Source organism: Ammodytes marinus (assembly GCF_949987685.1).
Source record: "Ammodytes marinus genome assembly, chromosome: 12".
Taxonomy (NCBI): domain Eukaryota; kingdom Metazoa; phylum Chordata; class Actinopteri; order Uranoscopiformes; family Ammodytidae; genus Ammodytes; species Ammodytes marinus.
The window spans coordinates 23,149,044-23,170,346 of NC_137216.1; the positions used below are offsets into that span (position 1 = coordinate 23,149,044).

The 21,303-nt window shown below is 41.4% G+C and overlaps 1 protein-coding gene across 1 annotated transcript in view; it reads left to right on the forward strand.

Moving 5' to 3' along the window:
* Positions 1 to 9,354: 9,354 nt before the first annotated feature.
* Positions 9,355 to 21,303, forward strand: part of clybl (citrate lyase beta like) — a gene marked incomplete at its 5' end in the record, with an annotated part of 62,455 nt that continues 50,506 nt past the window's right edge. Inside the window, one exon of the mRNA XM_080038689.1 lies at positions 9,355 to 9,398. Coding sequence (XP_079894815.1) covers positions 9,355 to 9,398 — 44 coding nt within the window. The remainder of the gene's footprint in view (positions 9,399 to 21,303) is intronic.

The window sequence follows — 21,303 nt, forward strand, 5'->3', positions numbered from 1 at the left end:
AGTAATGCAGCTGAGCAGCACCATCTTCAGGAGGTGCAATAAAGCAATCCTTTCAGCTCTTCTGAGCATCTGACCTTTGGCCTCTGCTAAATCATTGTCTACTGGTAATTATTATTAAAAAAAAATTCTATTATCTTTATATAATGGTAATGCTACACTGTAATTCTATGGACTGGGTTTCTATTGTGCTTTCCGCTGCCTCTGATTTGGTTTGGTGTTTAAGGTAATGTGTAAATCTTTAATAAATGGGTGATGATGGTACATGTTAAACTCAGAAGCCTGAAATGTGAAAAAAACAATTCTCAACACAAAGCTTCATCGCCATGCACAAAGAAGCAGCAACGCGTAAAAAAACAAGCTGAAATAAAATATTTCCCTATACAACTACTACAGCTGTATTTTGGTCATTGTTCCTCATCACTGATGTTGCCCCAACATATACACACACAACATTTAAACAAAGCCTGCATTCATCTTTGGGCCAGTGACTCTGGGTCTTGAAGACGTGGCATTGTTTCGCGGTGGGTGCCGACCGTGGCAGGTTTATTTTTTTTTCAGGTCATATGAGGCGATGTGCATATTTTGGATGTCATCTCGGCTGTTGTATTATTGTTTTATTCACAGGGCATGGACTAATTATTTCAACAGCTCTCTTCATTGGGGAGCAGACTGACAGTTGCCGTCATTGGAGTGATCAGTCTGTTTTTTTTTTTTTTTTTTTTTGCTTGGGACTCGGGACGGGACTATTTGATGTATATTAACAATAATTGGTGCCACCGCCACAATGATGTTTAGTAAACCTTTGTGCTATTTTCCAGGAGGATGCCCATGAGGAATGTGTGAGTGAGTGGCTGCTGGGTCTGCAGTAGAGACGCCTTCAAGAGTCAGGACAGATGGGGAGGACCGATGTAGATCAGAGACACCCCGACCTAATCATCGTCATTGCATACAGGACGTACTGTCTTTCCAGTTGTCTTGCTGTCTCTTCTGATCAACAGAAAGGGCTAATATCGACTGCCTCTACTCCACTTCCATTACTGTAACATTTAATCTACCGAATCATATAGAGCGAGGACAAAAGCAATGTGGCATGCGTTATCATATACTAAATGTAAGATAATGTATAGATAGGGTAATATCATTGGAGAGGGGATTTTACCTGTCATGTACCGGTGACATGCAAGAAAGTCATACAAATTCGGTTGGATGACTATGTGAGTTGTTGTTGTGCAAGAATAAAAAATAAATAAAAAATTAAGAAATAATATGATTTGTTTGCAATTACAAGCAAATAAATGTCAGTTAAATAAATGAAATGTGTTAGGGAGCCTCGCAACCTCTTTGAATATGCTAGTAAGAGCAGCTTGAGAAGAAGTTTCTTAAAAGGAACACCAATATGACATTGTTAAGTTATAATTAACAACTAGAACATCATAAACTGTATATATCATATATAAACAATTTCTGTTGTTCTTTAGCCATTCAAACTTTTGAAGTAGAATAGCAATTCTTGTCATGGCTTGTCATTGTGGGTGGAGGACAAGAAACTACCCAAAATGTTTGTGTTGTTGTTTGATTCCTTGGTACAAGTTCAAGTTATATTGTTAGGTTCCTTGTAATCTGGCAGACCGGGGCTGAGTGATGCAGTTAGGTGGTGGACTGACTCTCCAGTTCCAGCATCTAGCAGTGACTCCAGCAGGTTTTTTGAGTCTGCCAGATTCTACAAGTGAATGAGAGGCAGATGTGTGGTGACAGCACTACGCTCATTAGGCCGAATCAGTGTCACACTGTGACAAGTGGCCAACTTGAGGCTTCTCTCGTCACTCAGTACTTACTCCATTCAGCCAAGACCGGCTCAGACTCTCGCAGAACTCATTTCAAAAACCATTAACTGTTCCTGGCTTATCTCTCTTTGGCCATAAACAGAACCCCACCAACCTTCTCAAGCCATAATATTGCTGCAAATTCTTTGGCCAACTTTTTCTCCATGCCTTTTTTCTTCTTCTTTTAATCCCGGTGGTATCCCTGCTTATGTCCACCGGTCAACCCCCGACCCACAATCCCAGCTGTGTGGTCATCTCTTGCCCCTGGAAGGCCCTACGTCCCTGGGCTGAGGTTGTGATATCTATTTCAGTCCACTAGAGACCAGACAGCCGCCACTGTGGCTCCAGAGAATTCCCTGTCCAGTGATTACTGTTGGTTGCACTCTGCTCATATGCTTTAGCATCTCCCTGTGTCCAAACTGCTTAGCATCTTGATGGGTCGCTCTAAGCCATTAAGGCCAGTTTGCAATTATAGATGTGTGGCTGCTGGACACAGAAACAGATGTGCTTTGATCTATTTACGGTAGGGTGGACGGGGGGGTCATAGCGGCTTACTTCCATGCGTGGGTCAGCTCACGCACCTCTGGCACCCCTCGTCTTACAGTTCACTTGACATGCACTTGTGTTTTTCAATCAGCAAAAAGTTTAGTGATGAACGGGCACATTAATGAGAACGGCCGTAGCAGCTGCTTTGTGTGTGTGTGTGTGTGTGTGTGTATGTGTGTGTCAGCACAAATACATAATCAAATCAAGCATGTGCGAATGTGTTGCGTGCGTGTTTATGCGTTTAATCCGCATGTGCCAACCACAAGCAGGCATGTGTGGAGGTGAGAGCTTGTTGAATGGAAATTTGGACAATCCTGTTGCACTAAATTAAAGGCAACCGATTCAAAGCCCCATCTGTTTACGCACCAGAATTAACCAAGGGGCAAAATAGTTAGTGTTGTTGGTACGTTGTTTTAACACCTTGTCTTCTTTTCCCACTCCTCAGCTTGAAGTGCTTTGGGTAGTGAAAAATGGAAAACAAATGTTCTGTTGACAGCTTTCTTATGCCCAGGGTGTGTGAGTATTTATATCATAAAGGTGCCAACACATTCAGGTTTTACAGGCTGACCATCGCTTGGGGGGAGAAGGGAAAGGAGAGGGGGTGGGGGGGGGCGGGGGAAAGAAAGGCAGGGTTATCCTGTAGCTCATTCTGGTAATTACTAGATCAGTGATAAATAGGCCTTGATAAGCCTGTGACAAATTAGCTTACAACGAAAGTCTGCTGTGGTGTGAAATTCGTATTCATTTTAAAAAGAATTTAGCGTCATAATCAGAGTAGGGCATTTACAAATAGGACCTGCTGATTGCATGTTGGGTCATGGTGTGACTACTACAGCACACTCTGGAACTTGTCTGGGTTAAGAGTGGCGAGGCTGAAATGTGCTGTTGTTCCTGTACTAACAGCTCAGGGCACAGTAATAATAACGGGACTCGGCCCCACAGTTTTGAGCAGAGCATGCCTCCGTGATATTCAGTTCCATAGTAATTTTTCTTCCTTGTCACTTGTCTTATTGTCACCACTTTGCTTGTATTGAAAATTCACGGGTCACTTGTATGGCATTTAGTGCTTGTCTCCAGTGTATGGCATGCCTCTGCTAACTAGTCAATTGTGACCACTTTTCACAGCAGCAGCAACGCCCTGGGCGAACTGTGATTTCATAATGTTTACGGTGTCAGTGGCAAGCCTGACGGGGGAAATGGTAATAACTCTGCTCACCCGATATGAATAATGAATGAATTCATATCATTTCATAAATCAGATGGGATGTGCAACGTATGGAAATAAGCAGGCAGATTCTTTGCCTACTGGGTTTCACTGTAAAATGTAAGCACCACATTTAGAATAAAGCTGCTTTTTTTTTACTGCTATAGCGCTGTATCCTGCACGATATAGCCCCCAGCATGCAATGGGGAACCGTCTACTGTACCATCACAGAGATGCATTCAACAGAGTGCACAGAGGGAGTCCAACATTGACATTGTGCTGTAAGCAGGGTCTGTCCTGAGGTGAACCATGTGTACACAGCTTTAGGTCCTCTCTGATGTAGGTATTTCTCCGTCCGCCAGTGTCGTGTTGTGAGGCCACCATCCCACTGTGTTTGTTCCGCGTCAGTGTGCTGAGAGCAGTAGTACTACAACTGGAACATTCATTCATGAGCTCACATCTATAGCAAAACCACTGCCCACCACTGAAAGTCATTGATCTTGAAATTGAGCCACACCAGTATTGGATTGTCATTGACTCCGGTACATTTTTGCATTCAGGCTGCTCTTTCAGCTCATATTTTTTTTATTTGTTGAGGTATTTGAGATGTTTATACAGTACATTTAATTAGGTAGCATAAGTGAACATGTTGATTAATTTAAAAATATAACACATAATCTCTGAACAAGCTAAAGCTAAATCCATCAACAAAATAAAGGATGTCAAAAGAAGTACGCTGAGGTCTGGCTGGACCTGCTCATTAATTCAGTTAAATGAAGTGAGAGAGGGGCAATCAGAGTGAACCGAACGGGAAAAAATGCCCTTAAATCCATTTCCTGTGATTTGGGTAATGTGCAGGAAAACGTAATAGGCTCAGTATTTCTCTTAAAATGAATGTGTATCCATCCAATGTTCATTTTAACATTTTACTTTCCTTTATTTGTTTGCGTATTTTCCCCCTCTATCTGTTTCTCTCATTCTGCTGGGTCAGTAACTTGGCGCTGGATTGGGTCAGGGAGTGCAGTCTGGTTTCTATCCACCAGCTTTGGGGCAGTGAAGGCTAATGCCTCCTGACACTCTCAGCTCCATCAGTCCTGGGCCGCATCATTCTAGTAATGCAGAAGTCATCAGGGCCTGGGATTGCGTGAGGGCTCTCATCTGGAAAGCAAAACAACCTTAACCTCATTGAATTCCTGTTGAAGAATGCAAAAAAAAATTAATTAATGGATTAAGTTGCTACTTTGTCTCGTTGGATTACACCATATTGTTTGGGATTGATGTGTTTTTTTGGAGAAATGTCTCTACAATGTTCTTGCATAGTGGTCTGGTATTGTGAGTGGAGATGAGGAAAATTCAAACATATTTGCTCATGTTAAAGTCCATAAACGTACACTATGGAAAGTGTACAAGGGATTCTGTAATTCATGTTCAGAGGCCAAAGTTTAATCTGGATTGTGTGGCCTCTTTAGCTGGTGTGCTGGTCTTTTCCAACCATACTCCATACTCGCTTCCCTTACAGGCACTCAACTGAATTGTTGCTTAACCTGCGCAGTGACCCTGCCACATGCTATCTGCGTCCCTCTATCCGGGATCCACCACTACACTATTCCCCTTGTGGGCAAGGGGTTTTGCTATGCGTCAACCACAGTCACAGACTCGCAAAGGGAAATCCATAAACCCTGTGTAAGGGCAGAGAGAAAAAAAAGCCAGCACCAGTGCTTACTCATCTGTTAAAAACGGAGTGATCTGCAAAGTTTGTATGAGAGGGTTTTTGACGGTGCCCTGCTGCTTTGTCAGTGCAGCACATGCTGCAGGCACTGGCATCCCCTATTGCCTTCCAGGTCATTGGCCAGGCTCAGCAGGAGGCGGGCTTCTAGCCCCATGACACGTCCCTGATTCACAGCTGGAACTGGAACAAGGTATCATAGCAAATGAGTCGGTAAAACATCACTGGTTTGAAGAGCGTGAAAAATTGTCATGATATCATTTGTAATTCCTGATCTGGATTGCCGTTGTTAGGGAGACAGAGAGTGAGAGTGGGAGAGATCTGGTAATAAAGGAGGTGTATTCCTCTTCACCATCTTCACCAGTTTGTGCCCCCTCTTCCCCACCACCCCACAGTCTGAATGCCAAACTGACGCCTTAAGGGTGGAAATCCAAGCTAATGGAAGGAGGCAATAATTAAACATCCCGTGCTTCTCCGCCCTAGTGGCTTATAGGTGTTACACTCTTAACATGAGAGCTTTATGACACATTGTCCTGTTGTTGAATGTGGCTTTTGCTCCTCATTACACATGACTCATGAGTGCATGGTTGGGATGTGTCAGATTGGGCCTGTCCTGGTGTGTTGCGGTGGTAGTGGTGATGTTTGGCAAGGTTGCATAAGGTAAGTTAGTCAAATGGTCTTAGAAGTAGTTCAACTGCTGAGTCTGTTATACAGTGCACGGTGCTATTAACAATTTTTTTTTTTTACAAAAAAAGGTGCTAATGTATTGACATACAGTACAGTGTTAAATATAAATTCATAATAAGAAAGCAACATATATGCTGTTCTTTAATTGGTCATTTCATAAAACTATCTTTAAAGGAAGATACAAAAAAGTCTGTTAATGAAAAATATTTCAAGACTTCCAATGTTTTTTTGATCAACTATATCATTGTCTTTATCCAAAATCTTTATTTGTGTACAGTACATTGATCAAACTTGAGATTTAAAATATATAATATTAATCATTTTGTAATGGTATTCAATTAAGAACACATTAACCACACCATGCATTATGCAATACAATTAAATAGAGCCTTATGATCTTTAACCTTTCAGTGTATGGAGTGTGAGGCTGTGTGTGGGTCTGATGGATGCAAAGAATGGACAAACATCAGCACCCTCTAACACCACAATGGAGACCTTGGATCTAAATGTCATGGTTTCATAACGGATACACTGACATTTGTGTGATGGGATTTAGCCATGGGTTAATATAGCCATTGCTGGCACACTACATTGATGTCCATCTCACCAGGGCTGTGAAGTCTATCTCACCATTTTTTTTAAATATTTTGCCTCACAGAAGTTTATTTCAAAGGGATGAATTGGATGCTATGCTGGTCAAAGCCAATTATTTTATCAGAAAAAAGCAAACTGTTTGATATGTAGGTTTGTTTTATATGGTGTTAATGTGCCTCAGGAGATTTTCAGATCATTCTTTTTTTTTTGGTGAGTGTTGGGCTGGGTTGGGGAAGGCGCGCGATCAGCATTAAAATCAGAGCCATGTAAATCTAATCAATTATACAGTTTTTTCAGATAAAATGTTGGTAAATCAAAACACATTTTCCAAAAGTCACAGTATAATGAGAAATTTAAATTGGAAAGAGAAACCATTTGTTTATTATAAATGCCAGGGTGAGGTGGTGACTTGCCATCCATAAATTTCGTTATCCTTTCATATTCCTTTTTATCTATGACTACAGCTTTGGCACTCATTCAAGATTTTAATGAACTCAGACTTCTGAGGCATCAAGGCCTAGTGATGCATTGTCCATTTGGATCAGGGAGTACAGAAGGGGGGGACAAAGGCAAAACGTTTTTGGCTTTGACATAATATTTTGTATTCTATTGCCTTAGAGGTGGGTCACAAGGTGATTGCAACATTTAACAACATAACAGATTGACAAGAATAAACACAGATTCAGCATATATCTGGAATTAACAAACAGACTGATGATCCACACGTGTGTGTGTGTGTGTGTGTGTGTGTGTGTGTGTGTGTGTGTGTGTGTGTGTGTGTGTGTGTGTGTGTGTGTGTGTGTGTGTGCACGAGCATGTGGCAAGGGGTGACTTGAATCCAAAAATTATTTTCTGTGCTTTATGAGGACACAGAGAACCCCCCTGCTCTGGCGCGACCTGATGTCGGCTTCTTTCTTGAGCTCAGAGGTTCCTAGGGGAGACCAGAATGGAAATCGAGCATCTTGCTGTGATCCAAAGAAAGTGTGCCAAATGCTATCAAAACTGGATTAGTAGATAACAATTGTGTTCAATGAACGGAAGGGGGAGGGAAAGAAGTAGTTTCCAAGTAACCCATGGATGGAATTTCCCAACTCTATTGCATTTGTATATCCTATGTATGAATGGATTCGCAAATAAGCCGCTTTTGTTATAGGGTTAAAATCTATCTAAAATAATCAAAGTTGTCTTACCGGATCATGGATGTACCCGGGTAGCAAGCACACTGAGATGTATTTCAGATGTACTTTATAAAAAACAATTATTTATTTATATGTAGGCCTAGGCCCTGTGAAGTAGGAGGATCACTCATGTAATTTGTGCTGAAATTTGTTATTCATATTTGATCAGCCTTTTGGCGGGGTGAAAAATAACAATTGAAAAGTTGACATATTCAAATAAAAACTAAATCCATGGAAAGTAAATAATGGCAAACTGTCACATTATATCAATGGTTTCAATCATTTTTGGCTTGTGGCCTCATGGAAGGAAGGCGGTGTCTACATGCAACCCCTTACTACAGGTTCTATACTGTATATTGGTGAGATGCCAGAAGTTCAATCACAGACTCAGATTGTTTAAATAATATTTGGAGGCCAGTGGTTCAAACTGAACATGAAATCTATGAAAATGTCAGAAAGAAAAAAATGTCTGTTACTGTCACGTTCCCCCCATCTTGTTTAAAATCACATAACTCCTCAGATTTTTCTTGCTGATGCCCATTGGTAATAACTGACCCCGGTCAATGGTGTTCAGGCCTCTGGAAAACTGCTTTTAACAACAATATATTGCATACATATCTAAATGTGTTTTCTATTTCTTTGTTATTATCTGTGATGTCAACACAGGGAATCTACTGAAGCAAGGCCAACAAATGGCCATTGTGGACTTTCTGCTGAAGGTCGAATTAGGCTACATTTGTCACCACAACCTCTATGAAGTAAAGCAGGTCCAACAGCACATTCAGAAAAATATGACCACAGCCCAATGGCTGTCCTCTTAATGCTGACATTTGGAGCAAATCCCCTGCTGACTTAATCATGGCAAATATTGCGTGTCATTTGTGCACCACACTTGGACCTGGCTGACGGTAGTGGTAGTAATTCACCACTGCTGTGAGAGAGAACTCCTGGGGGGACGTGCCTTGTGCTCAGATCTCTCTTTTCTTTTATTACCCCCTGTGTCTCTCCGTTGCGAGCTTCAGCCTGTCTCTGTCCCTTCTGTCTCGTAGAGCAGAAGGACACCCGAGTTATAGTAGACAGAGACCATCTGTGAGGCAAAAAAGTCTACTATGAGGTGAGGACTTATAACCAAGTATCCACACAACACCAACATTCATTTAAACTGCTTTTTTGGCATGAATTTTCTTTTTGCCAAACAAACAATCAATCTGCGATTCAGTGATTTAACTGTAGCCTGTACCTACTTTTAAGTCGTTTTTACTATTGCTTGTGAATTATCTTTTTTAAATAAATTATAGGCCTATTTTTATATCTGTTTGAGTCATTCCCTGAAAAATAATATGTATCATCTTCTGCCGTTCTTCCTTATCTCCACAGCAACACCCTTTTATAATAGGTCCATGACAGCACCAGCCCACTACTACTACTACTACTCCTACTATCACCACTTGACTGTTTACCTTCCCATGTGCTCGCTGCCCGCAAGAGCCCGCCCCCTCCTCGGGGCTGCAACCAATCACGTGGCTCATTCTGCACGAGGGAGCCACTTCAGAGGCCAATTGCTGCTTGCTCGTTCGGCGCGTCACCCGAGGAAAGATGGCGGCGCACATCACCGGAGCTTTGAAACGACTTTCTCCACAGTAAGTCAGTTTATGTTATTAACATGTCATGTCTACTTCTCTAAACGTGCTCTGTGTCTCGTTGGAGCGCTCTCCCTCCGACGTGTAGCTACTGCTGTTACCGCGCTACATTGTGTTTAATACGTCGTGTTCCCTCTACATCACGGTAGCAGGTGTTTTGGTCACTTGTTTTTGTGGGCTGGGGAGAAGTGTAGCAGTTTGCAACAGAGTTTCAAACATAATGCTCGTTGTGTCATCGCGTTTATATAATCCAAGAAGCCTTTACCCTGCTGTGGGTGCTCGTTTGTCACGTCCTGAATACGTTTAGAAACGCTGGAAATGTGCCCAAAGCTCATGTTGTCGACCTTTTGCCTCCGAAAATAAACACTGCTGGGTCAGAGTTTCACTGTCTTTAGCCTAAATCAAGAGAAGATACCAAAAAACACCGAGGGCAGGTAGCCTAGTTGTAGGTGAAAAGTGTACGCAGTGTAATTGTTTTCCAGTCATTCTGGTTGGGGTATGTCTTGTATGGTGCAGATTCGATGGTGTTGTGCAGCAGTAGCACCCATCTAATCAACTGATATATTGTTTCACAGCCGGACTAGAGCTAGCTTTAAACAACGTTCCTACTTGTCTGTAGTTGAATTATGAGGAAAGGATTTAATTTTTATATTGGATTAGCCTATATTGTTTTCCATCTTGCCTTAGTACCATCTCTTACCTACTCTTCCCGTGTGTCTGTTTAAAGCCTTTTGTACCTTCTTGAACAGTACAATATGAATGAAGCTTTACTTACTATTATTGTGGGGAAAAAACATAATACAGATGCCCTTATAAAGTATGTACTTTTCATGCAGCATGCATACAATTGGGACATACTATTTTGTCTTATTTGTTTTTCTTAGTGTCATATATTAGCTAATTTGGTAGTGTCTGTAGGCCACTACCATACAGGCCTGTTCTATGGTGGCCTAGAGAGGTCAACACATGACAATGTACTCCCTTCGAGTTACATAAGAAGAGTGATGGCAGTGTCATGCCTTCCCAAGATGGCTAGACTAACTTGGCCACAAAGACTGGAAGGATGGGGAAACAATCAGCTGGCTCTCACCAACATTTTAAAAATCCATACCAGCATCTCTACAGCGCACACTTGATCTAGTTTGTTTACTATAACCACAAACAGAAACAAACAATAACGTCGAAACTGAAATGTTGTAGTTTTTTGAGGAAGTTGCATTCTGTGATTCCATCCTCCCTGTACTTCTGTGCCGAGTTGTAGTGCTGGTCCCTTTTTGATAACAATCCTCCAGGAAGTCACTGCACTTGAATGTTCTTTCTTTTATTTTTTGACTTCATGATATTGATATAAATAAATAAATTGGTGGCTGGCTGGTTTTGTTGGCCTTCTTCTGAATACTATGCTTAAGTGTCCCCTCACAAACTCCTCTGTGACTGGCACCTTCTCTGTATTTGAAATTTGTATTTTTCTGGTGATGAATTGCGTTACTTTTAAGATATTTTTTTTGGGCATTTTTATGCTTTATTGATAGTGACATGCAGAGAACGACCGCGGGTGGGAATCCAACCCGGGTCTGCTGCTGGGCCCGGCCCGGGGGGGGACGCCCTACCAACTGAGCTAAGGGCGCTCCGGGACTTTACACTACTTTTAAGTGGTGTTTCTATTGTTTAATCCACCGTCACTTACATTAATAGGTTTGAAAAATATATTATTCAACGATAGATGAATATTGCTTTATTTCTGTTGGAAAGGCTTAAATTCCTTTTTATGGTCATATTTCTGTATTTCTACATCTAAGCCCTTAATTAAAGCTGAGTGACGTCCTTACGGGCATGTTGGTGGAGCTATCATTGTGGTCTGTTTTCTATAAACATTATCTAATGCTAAGGTAACTGCAGCCCCCAAGTGCACGTTTTGTTCCTATATCAATTACTTTGACATGACATAATGGAATTATTACATGTGTGACTAGGAGTTGAAGCCAATATTAAACCAATTCAACATCTGAGCCACACATAGGCCAATTACATGAATCATTTGAAGTAAAGGTCAGGGATGTACAGTGTAATTACTGTGCAGATCTGTTAGTGTGATCATGTGGTTCCACATAATACTGCAATCTGCATATTTACATTTATACATCTTTTCTGAATGAGTTCATTGTTCAATCGATCTATCTTTGTTTTCCATCATGTTGACTTCATCACATTGGTGCACAAATGATATAACTAGACTATAATAAGAATCTAATCACATGCAGCTCGGTATGGCTGTACTGACGCACAGCAGTGCATTGAGCTCAAGGACAATGCTAACATCCTGATGTTTAGCAAGTAAGTATAGGGTTGTTGTTCACCATTTAACTTTTGAGCGGCAATGGCACTAAACTACAAAAACTACAGCTTGGATTTACGGGGATGTCATTAGATTGACCGGAGTTTTGATTGGACAAATGAAATATTTTAAAAGGGATCAAGGTTATTTCGGTTTATCCATGCAGCAAGCATTCCTAAAAAAAATCCAAAATTGCTGAAGAAAACGTTTCACAAAATGGCCTTATGGTCTTAGATGTTATGAGATAGTGGCTGATTGATTTACCAGTTTTGAATCGATAAATAAAATCTGAATGTTGCAATTTAGCTAAGTGCAGAGGCTGTTAGTATCCATCTACAATATACAGTGTGTCTGATCCAGGAGTGAATGTGGTGTCAATGGTTTTACTAATTCATGCCATGCTACTTGTGTTCCGGTAATGCTCACCAACGCAATTATTGTTAAGAATACCAAAAAATACATACTGTATAGGTATGTAAGGGATGTATAATGACAATCTTCAAACAGTTTTAGTGTGGGTTACAAACTTAAGTGGATTTCATATTGTAGTAATGTGTCTGTACTGGTCAACTACATTGTGACATGTGGCACTAATTCAGAGCGCATGCATTTCCAGAGGCACAAAGCTGATGATCCTGCCAAATCAGAGTGTGAAGTGCCTATCACGCCAGTCTGTTGTGTGAGTGTGTCTTTGTCTGTATGTGCTTGTGGTGATGATAGCCTGAACACATTAGAAAACAGATACTGTATCTGCACGCTCAATAAACCTTAATTTTTCTTTCAGTGTTTCAACTTAATTCATAAAGTTAAAGTATCTTTCAGGATATTTTGAGAAGATGTTTTATCATATGGGACTTTCATACTTGGCCACTGTATAAGCATTTAAAAAGTCTACCTTCCTAATGGGATTCCTGTTGATTTTTTTTTCTCTGTTGTTTCTGGGAAAGGCAGCAGTGCCTACCGGGTTAAATGCAACCCTCTGAAATGTTTGGAAGCAGGAGAGGAATGTGTGTGCTTGTTTTTATGGACAGCCTAGAGCCCTCGCCCTGGCATTGGCGGCAGACTGCTCTTTGTCACAAACACCCTCGTGTCAAAGATGCAACAGCATCCTGGAGGAAGCATTGACTGCCGCTATGAAGTCGACAAGTGATGAAAGTAGCCTAGAGGTTGTCAATTAAGAGAGCCAAGGCCTGGACCTTATAAGTTAATGGGCAGTTTCCTCTCTCAGGGCCTGCCAGGGCTTTACAGCACAGCTTATAAAAACCCCAAGTGTAATGCACCCCTATAACGTTTTCAATTAAGAGAAGGGGCATAAAGCAGCGCAGACCCTTGGCAGTCATGCTACAATGTTTCAGAAAGTGGCATTTTGCATAAATTGGGAAGGGGAATTTCCAATGGCTCCAGTTGTTTTAAAACGGCAGCTACTGTGCGGAATTTTATTTTGATGGCACTTCATGCTGACTGGAAGCATTACCGACTTCCTGGTGTCTTCCCATTACCACTTCTTTTTAGCGCGGTCATATGGACGCACAGCCTGAAGTTTTAAAAGCCCCGTCTTCTCGGTTGTAAATGAGATTAGAAACAGGACTACTAGACTTCTAATATGGTATTGTAGTAATATAATATATACAGTAATTTGAATTTCACAGTAAATTGGCTAATTACCATTTAAAACTATCCTATAAGGAAATTATATGTAATCCAATTAAGGAAAATGAAATAAAAACTGAGCAGATTATTATTTGTTAACATAATTAGCACTTGTACACCACACAAAGCCATTGTTTTTAATGCGATTTAAGAAAGCAGTAATTCTAAAAAAAAACCCTTCCGTCATCTGGTGTCTTCTGTGCTCGAGCTAGCTTTGGGCTTCCGCTAAGAAAAATAAATGGAGTGTTTGAATAAACAGCAGTGTGTTGACACCTCATTTCCTCATTGATTGGTGGTGGACGCTGAGCTTGAGGTGTGTGGCCATAATCCAATCAAGCAAGAAAACAACCATGGGGACTATGTAACCAAATTCTTAAGCTGGGAAGGGCAAGCAGGTGGGCCCATGTAACCTCATACCCTATGCTCCATGCCTCTTAACAATTTAATGGTTTATCTGATCATTTTTACTGGACACATTTTTGGCCATTGCCTCATGGTACCCAAGTTTCCCTGAATTTCATTAAGAAAGAGAGACACTTTGTTTTTGAATACGAATTAAACTACACTACAATACATTATGGTGTGTTCAATTAATCTGAATCTACACCTCTCAACATCACTGTGGATGTATTCACTAGAGCCTATAGAGCCTTTAAGAAAATTAAAAAAAATACACTTTTTGAGCCAATGAATCAATATATCGCTCTATTACCTGTTGTTGACCCGGCTAGTCCTGCCTTTGAAATGTGTTACAGAGCATTAAGTAACACATGTTGCTGTGTGAAAACAAAGCTCTGGTGACTGGCGGTGGAGGGGACCAGCTGAGTAAACGTGGTGGAGGGAGCAGTGTGGGATGGCAGAGAGAGAGAGAGAGAGAAGAGGCCTACACTTGTCCCAGGGCCGACCAAGGTGGATTCATGAGGCCAACAGATGGATATTTTACCCCAGTATCCCCACACACAGAAAAAAAAAAAAAAAAAAAAACCCAACCAAAACAAGTATCTCTCTTGCTCTGGTGCTGAAGCCTTTGATCAACAGCACATCTTTGGCTTCAAGAGTTAGGACTTCTTAGGACCCTCAGAGCGCACATGGAACCGCATCTGTATAAACACAGGGCCACAGGAGGAATGTGTGAACAATGCAACAAAAGAATTTTGTTCTTGAAACGTGGGGTGGATTTGGCTTAACGAGTGGTTTGTGTGGTTTTAGAGTTGAAGCGTGGTGGTCGGATCGAATGGGAAGCTGGAGAAATATTCAGTGTTTTTAATGATAACAAAAGTGTGAAACTTGGTGTTTGTGCTTTTTACACATGTAAGCCCAACCGCCAGTGCTGCGATAAAACGATCCTTTTTTTTAAGTGCGGCGGGGGTCGAATCTATTGTGTCACAGCAACGTAAGGTTTCTGATGGTATTTTTTCTCGTAATCTTTGATACAATTTCATTTCAAACAAATGGCCATCTACTGTATCATTTACACAATTGCTACAAAAATCATTCTTGTTTTGGTCGTACTTTTTTTTTTAAATATTACACACAGACCTCCGTAGAGAGACCACCCAATTTCCTCTCGATTATCGTGAAAAGTTGTAGCCTGTGTGTTGATGTATTTATTGAACTAATGTGGAGCATTTACTGTACACATGACTAACAATTTCTAATAAAGAGTCTGCTGGGCTGGTACAGTTTAGTCCATGTAGCATTAATTGGGAAGCAGTCAGATGTGTGTGGGCAGGATATTGCTTCCAGATTTTGAGTCGGCTCCACTCTGTCAAAAGGCTTAAAGCGTTTGTTTTGGCTGTTAAATAGATAAATATTTGGGTTCAGTTTACACCTCTGAAAGCTGTAGGAGTACAGTGCATTACTGAAATGAAAATGACTTTATAAGTTTATTAGGGGGGAAACTGTGTCCTGTCCCACTTTCCTCTGCCACAATGGTGTTTTTGGTCTTCTCACGGGCGCTCATGTTGGCCCATTGCCATGGTGATGGTGGGGTAGTTCCAGGGCGATGAGGTGTAATTTACCCAGCATTTCCTGTCTGATACTCAGCACCCTAATGAGTAAGAGACCCTGCTTTTTATAGCAAGAGTGTTTGTTAACCACCAGGCACAGCGAGGGGGGGGGGTTGTTTGTTTGTGTGTGTGTGCATGTGTGGTTCTCTGTAACATGTTTGTTTAAGCGCACGTACACCTATAGGTGGGACTTTCAGTAATACTACATGGGTCCATGCTGTGGCCCTCACGGCTGCAGTTCTGAGCCGAACCCCTCGGTGTCAGTATTGACAGCGCGCTTTGTGTTGAGGACTTTTGAGAGCAGCTTGTGGTGTTTGTTCTAGTACCAAGTGAATGTTCATCTCATGAATTCCCCTCATTAGATAGTCCCATACTGTCTGTCTCTGAGTGACTCTTCAGGGGAACTTTAATTCTGAAAATCAAAAACTGTGTGTGAATGATAAAGTTATGCTGCCCATAACAAAGGCTTCCCCTTGTGAGAGACAACTTGAAACCAGGAAAAAAGAAAAGAAAACTGTTGTCTGGCTTTTTAGCAGTAGTAAACATTTTAGTTGTAAAATTGATGTATTGCTGCAGTCAACAAAGTTTAACAAAAGTGAGACACAAAAACTGACGTTAATGTCATTTAATGCCTAAAGATTAGTGAAATAATTCATTTGGTCCTTTTTATATGAGGTAACTATTAGTTCTGATGGGCCTCTGGCTCCGTCAAGTTTGATTGACCCAATGATCATGATGGGTTAGTTATGTTCATCAGCCATTATTGGCCTGAGCTTCATTCAATAACTCTAATAATAATAAGGCTACATTGCCCATGGTAAGAGGGGTGTAAGAAGAACCCTGACAACTTTGTGTAAGAGAGAGAGAGAGGGGCTCAGACTTTTTTTTTATATTCCTGGATCAGCCCTGGTATTAATTTCCATAGTGTTTTTATATTTTGTGTTTTTTTATGTCATCTGGTCCATCAGCACCTCAGGATAACCACTCATATTCATTACATTTGTGTAGTTTAGTCAAACATGTGAATTTCAACTGTCTCCACTCCAGTCTTTTGCAGCTTCTGTCGATTATAAAACATCATTCCATCTCCACCAGTCCATATCGAACAACTCTATGACCATTAACAAAACCCTCTACTGCAAACAGAACAACTTTGATGCGACTGTCTCTCTGACAAATAAGTAAGAATTCTATTTCTGATTCATCTGCGGCACGCATGCATTTGCTTTTGGTATTTTCTTTTTAATCGTATTCGGAAATGGTTTAGAATATCTCATCAATTCACATCACTGGCTCAAAGTTGCAGACAGACAGCCTCCCTGTTAGCACTGTACTTCATTAGAACCAGGTTTCAGTGGTACCCCACCACACACACATTCAAACAGCAAGGTCATCTCCCTAGCATCAAAGGAGATTTTTATACAAAGGGTTGTCTCTGTGTGTCTGTCTTCCCATCAGTGTCTGCTAATGATGCATGCCGCACACGTTTTTTGCATTGACACTCACCTCTCCCCATCACTCATTCACACTCTCAATCTTTTGCTTCCAATCCTCTCTCTCTCTCTCTCTCTCTCCCTCTGCCATGCGTGGTGGTGGTGGTGGTGGTGTTTGTTTGGCTGCTGGGTTTTGTTTGTTTATTGTTTCCAGATGGCAGACGCAGACTTCATTTGTGTGGCTTTCAAGTTTCCCAGAGAGCTTTTTACTGCCTTTGGCTCAAGCGCTTATCCTGTTTCCTCTAGCCGGGCTTTATGATGGGCCCTTTTTATACGTAGCAACTGGAAACAACTGTCACTGCCAGTCTGCAGCAGTCGGGGAGAACGCAGGAGAGAAAGTGTGACTCTCTTTGGGTGCACTCTCTCTATTTGAACATCTTCATTAGTGGCAGAGCAGACGATCCACAGATGAAAACAACGTTTGTTTCCCCTGAGTGTGAACTTTATGGAAGAAGAGAATAGCCTTAATTGTGTTCACTACTCCAAACATCATCACCAGTCCCACAGCGAAAGGCTACACTATGCAACATGAATTCTTTGTTGACTTGATGGTTAGGCAGTGCGCTCACAGTAATGCTGAATCTGGTAATGTGTGTGTGTGTGTGTGTTTTATGTCCTCTTTCAGCAGAGTGTAGTCTGGGCATCATTAAGCGCTGTGACATCACTTATTTACAGGAACCCAGGAGGGCGACTTGCCCAGTAAACGTGGGGGAGGACCAGTGCATGTCTTTACTCATCGGATGCGGTTTTAAGACGGCGCAGTAATCAAAGCTCTCGGCTGTATAAAAACCCACCCGTTCTCCTTTAAGGAAGCCTTTTTCTCCTGGCTGCTGCTGAATGAGTGATTACCCCAGGCATTCCAAACTGCCTAATCAAATTTTTTGCTGTGATTTAACGAAGGCTATTGCAGTGGTCAAGGCAGGCACTGCTGCTTTCACCCCAACAAACTATTCACTGACTGTCAACCTGTTCGGCCTTATACTTCTATTACTTAAACAATAAGTGGACATTTATTTATAAGTTGTTGTTTGGAGTATCATAGGAATCCAGTTGTGTCACTGTCCCTTTCTTCTTTCATAGCACATGTGTCAGATGATGTCAACTCTAAACACCGGATACTTTTTTTGCTTGTTAAGGTTTTATCAGAGTCTGTGATGTATATGCAAAGATGGAAGTGTTGTAGGTTGGGACCTTTACTGTATGTTAGGGCCCCAGTAGCACAGTCATCATACTAACCCCCTCGTGACCCTGTACAGGGGGATGGGAGCCGAAGTGTGAGGGGATCTTAAATGGACACGTAATCAGTCGGTGTTTGTGTTTCACCACAACTTGAGCGCCTGGCTGGCCGGCTAATCTCATCATGGTCTGGGCTCATGGTGCTGGGGTGAGGGAGAGGACAGCCTAGTATGACCCATATCCCCGTGCCAGGAACGGCTACAACGAGTCGGGCTCTACCGTGCGCAGCAGTTCCATCAGAGTTTTACTACTACGAGGCCTTATGCCAGGGTGTTTACTACTGGACTGTCTGGCACAACAAGATAATGCCCGTACTAATGCCCTCTAAGGACACAGCCACTCTCACTAAGGAGGGGCTGCTCTTTTGCATCATGCCAGATAATTTGCAACCGCATGAAAACATTGTAGAGTAATAGTGAACGGGTTTGAATTGTTACAGGTCAATAGTGTTAATAGGTGGAACAGTAGTATTCTGCCCCTTCCCTCCCCCCTCCCCCCATGCCATCCATACTTATTACTGACTGAACATTATAAGGCTGAGTTCTGAAGGCTGAAACAGGTTTGTGGTGTTGCCCGTCTTGTTGAGTTTTTTTTGTCTGATGGTCAAAAACCAGTTGAGCTTTTTTCTTGTGGAAGATGCCATCATCCTGCTTTCTAGCTGGTCATGGCTGCTGTGTTTTCATCGTTGCCATTCAGTCACTGGCATCTTTATTCTATTTCAAATACAAATCCAATCAGCCAAGCCTAGCCTACCTTTATTTCTGCAACATCATGTTCTTCAACTTGATTTCTTCTTCTGCTTAATGGAAGGTGGAAAGTACTGGTTAAGGTGCTTTAGTCTCCCCCTCTCTCAAATGGGTGCTTTAATTATATCACACTTATCATTGTCATTGTATTTCCCCAGTTGCCAGGCATTTAGTTGGAGAAACTGAAAACATGATTGCCATTTATCTCCATTATATTTGCCCATAAGCACAATGAAAATGTTACATTAAAGAATGTTAAAGAGCTTTATTACAGTAACAAAAACATTATTTTACTTACACTTTTACTTTCTATGACAGGCAATACAACGTGAGTAAAACATGAAACTCGTCTAGGCTGTATGGTTTATTGTAGTTTAGTTTGGCGCTGAACTGGGAATGACCGTGCCCAATCTGCGTATATTGATCAGCCAAATCAGTTACAGCCCTACTATCTAACCACAGCCGGTCCTAACCTCCCCTTGGGCCCCAAGCAAAATTCAGCTAATGGGCCCTCCTACCTGACCCGTAAGCCATGTAAACCAATTGCCACTGTCACACCTGACACCCAAGTGCTCCCTATACAACCCTCCTTCCTTTAGAACTGTATGGTTTCTCTGTCAGTCTAACAATAAGTAGATACAGAACAACATAAATAAAACAATATTTATTGAATAACATAGTTTTTATGACATTTTAAAATGAGTAAATATTAACAGAAATAAGAAATACTAGAAAATAATAATATAACATTGAGCTTTGCCTGATAGTTAGTCCAGTCCTCACAGTATTCTACAGTTAGCTTTGGTCGTGCAATGTTAACAGTCAGAATCAAAACCCCCTCGATTCGACTTCGTTCAATGACATTGGTGTAGAAGCCAGACTATTGCTGGAGATATGTCTACAGTGTTAAGTGACATTGCTTTCCATCTTGCATTAATCCATAGATGATCATTGTCTTGTTTTTACAAAGTTGAGTGCCTATGTATTGTCTAGACTAGTCCCAACAGAGGTTGTTGCTGAGCTGCCCTTTATAAACAGTGTTGCTAATTATCAAATGTCATAAATAGTTATGATGGTGAAATTGAGGATAAAGTGTAGGCTGTTTTCCAACGTGCAAATGCATATGACTTAAAGCAGCCTTTACTATGACAACATATTTGACAATTCATGTGTTAGCTTGTCACAATAGCGAGGCAGAAGGGGCATCAAGAATGAACATAAATTATACAAATGGTGGTGGTCTCTTTGTAATACACAAGTGAATTTACTTTTTAAGCAGGATGTATGAAAGGAGTTTGTTGTTCTCCATTGTGAAATACCCTCCGTTACACATGTTGTTATAGTGAACTGACACCATTGCACGTGCTGCACCTATGGGAGGTCAGAAACTTGCTCAGCCCACTCCCTCAACTCAACACACACACACACACACACACACACACACACACACACACACACACACACACACACACACACACACACACACACACACACACACACACACACACACACACACACACACACACACACACACACACACACACACACACACACACACACACACACACACACACAACACGCTCACACAGGAAACAAATCAGCAGTCGGCTGTTTGATGGTCTAATTTAAACCAGTGGATATTTTTAAGTCATTTCGATCCTTTGACGTCTGTGCGTGTGTGTGGCCACTGGGGCATAATAAAGGAAGTTCCGTTATGCGAGGGATGGATAGTGTTCCTATTTTGCTGTTAAGATGTATTCTAAATATTTAGTTTTCCATTGCATAACAAGGCTTGTCATTGATATGGGTGCCAGGAATGGCTGCACCACCCTTTTTTGTGTGAGGTACCGCTTGATCCGCAGTTCACATTTGCTGGTGTTTCATCTGCCTCACCGGGCTCCAAGTAAAGCACACAGTCGGTGTATCTATTCACACCAAAACTCAGATCCACCACAGTCATGAAAACATAGATTAGATTTCAGATTCAAATATGTCTGTCACTGAATTTCAAGAGTGCCATGTACTATTTGCGTACAGTCTGTAGTGAGGAGAACTCCTTATTAAACCATCAGATCCAGTTTTGCACAGGCGTGATTGGCCTTTCATTTGCAATAATAATGAATGCAGGATACTCACACATCCACCTGGGAACACACGTTCACATCAAAGAGATAGAATTCTCGACTAGGCCTAATTATCACCTAATAGCTGATGTGGCAACAAACAAGTAATTATGAGCTCTTTTGCTCTTATTAGCCCAACCAATGAATGGAGACACCTCTGTGTTTGCCAATAAAAGCGGTAAGTGTTTATGAAAATTGACCCTTAGTGCTAAATGTTTCTAGATTAAATTTGGATTTTAATTTTTGCTGTTCTTTGTCTAACATATTCACAAGGTGTGTGTTAATGTGCAGCTTACCTGCATGATTAAACATA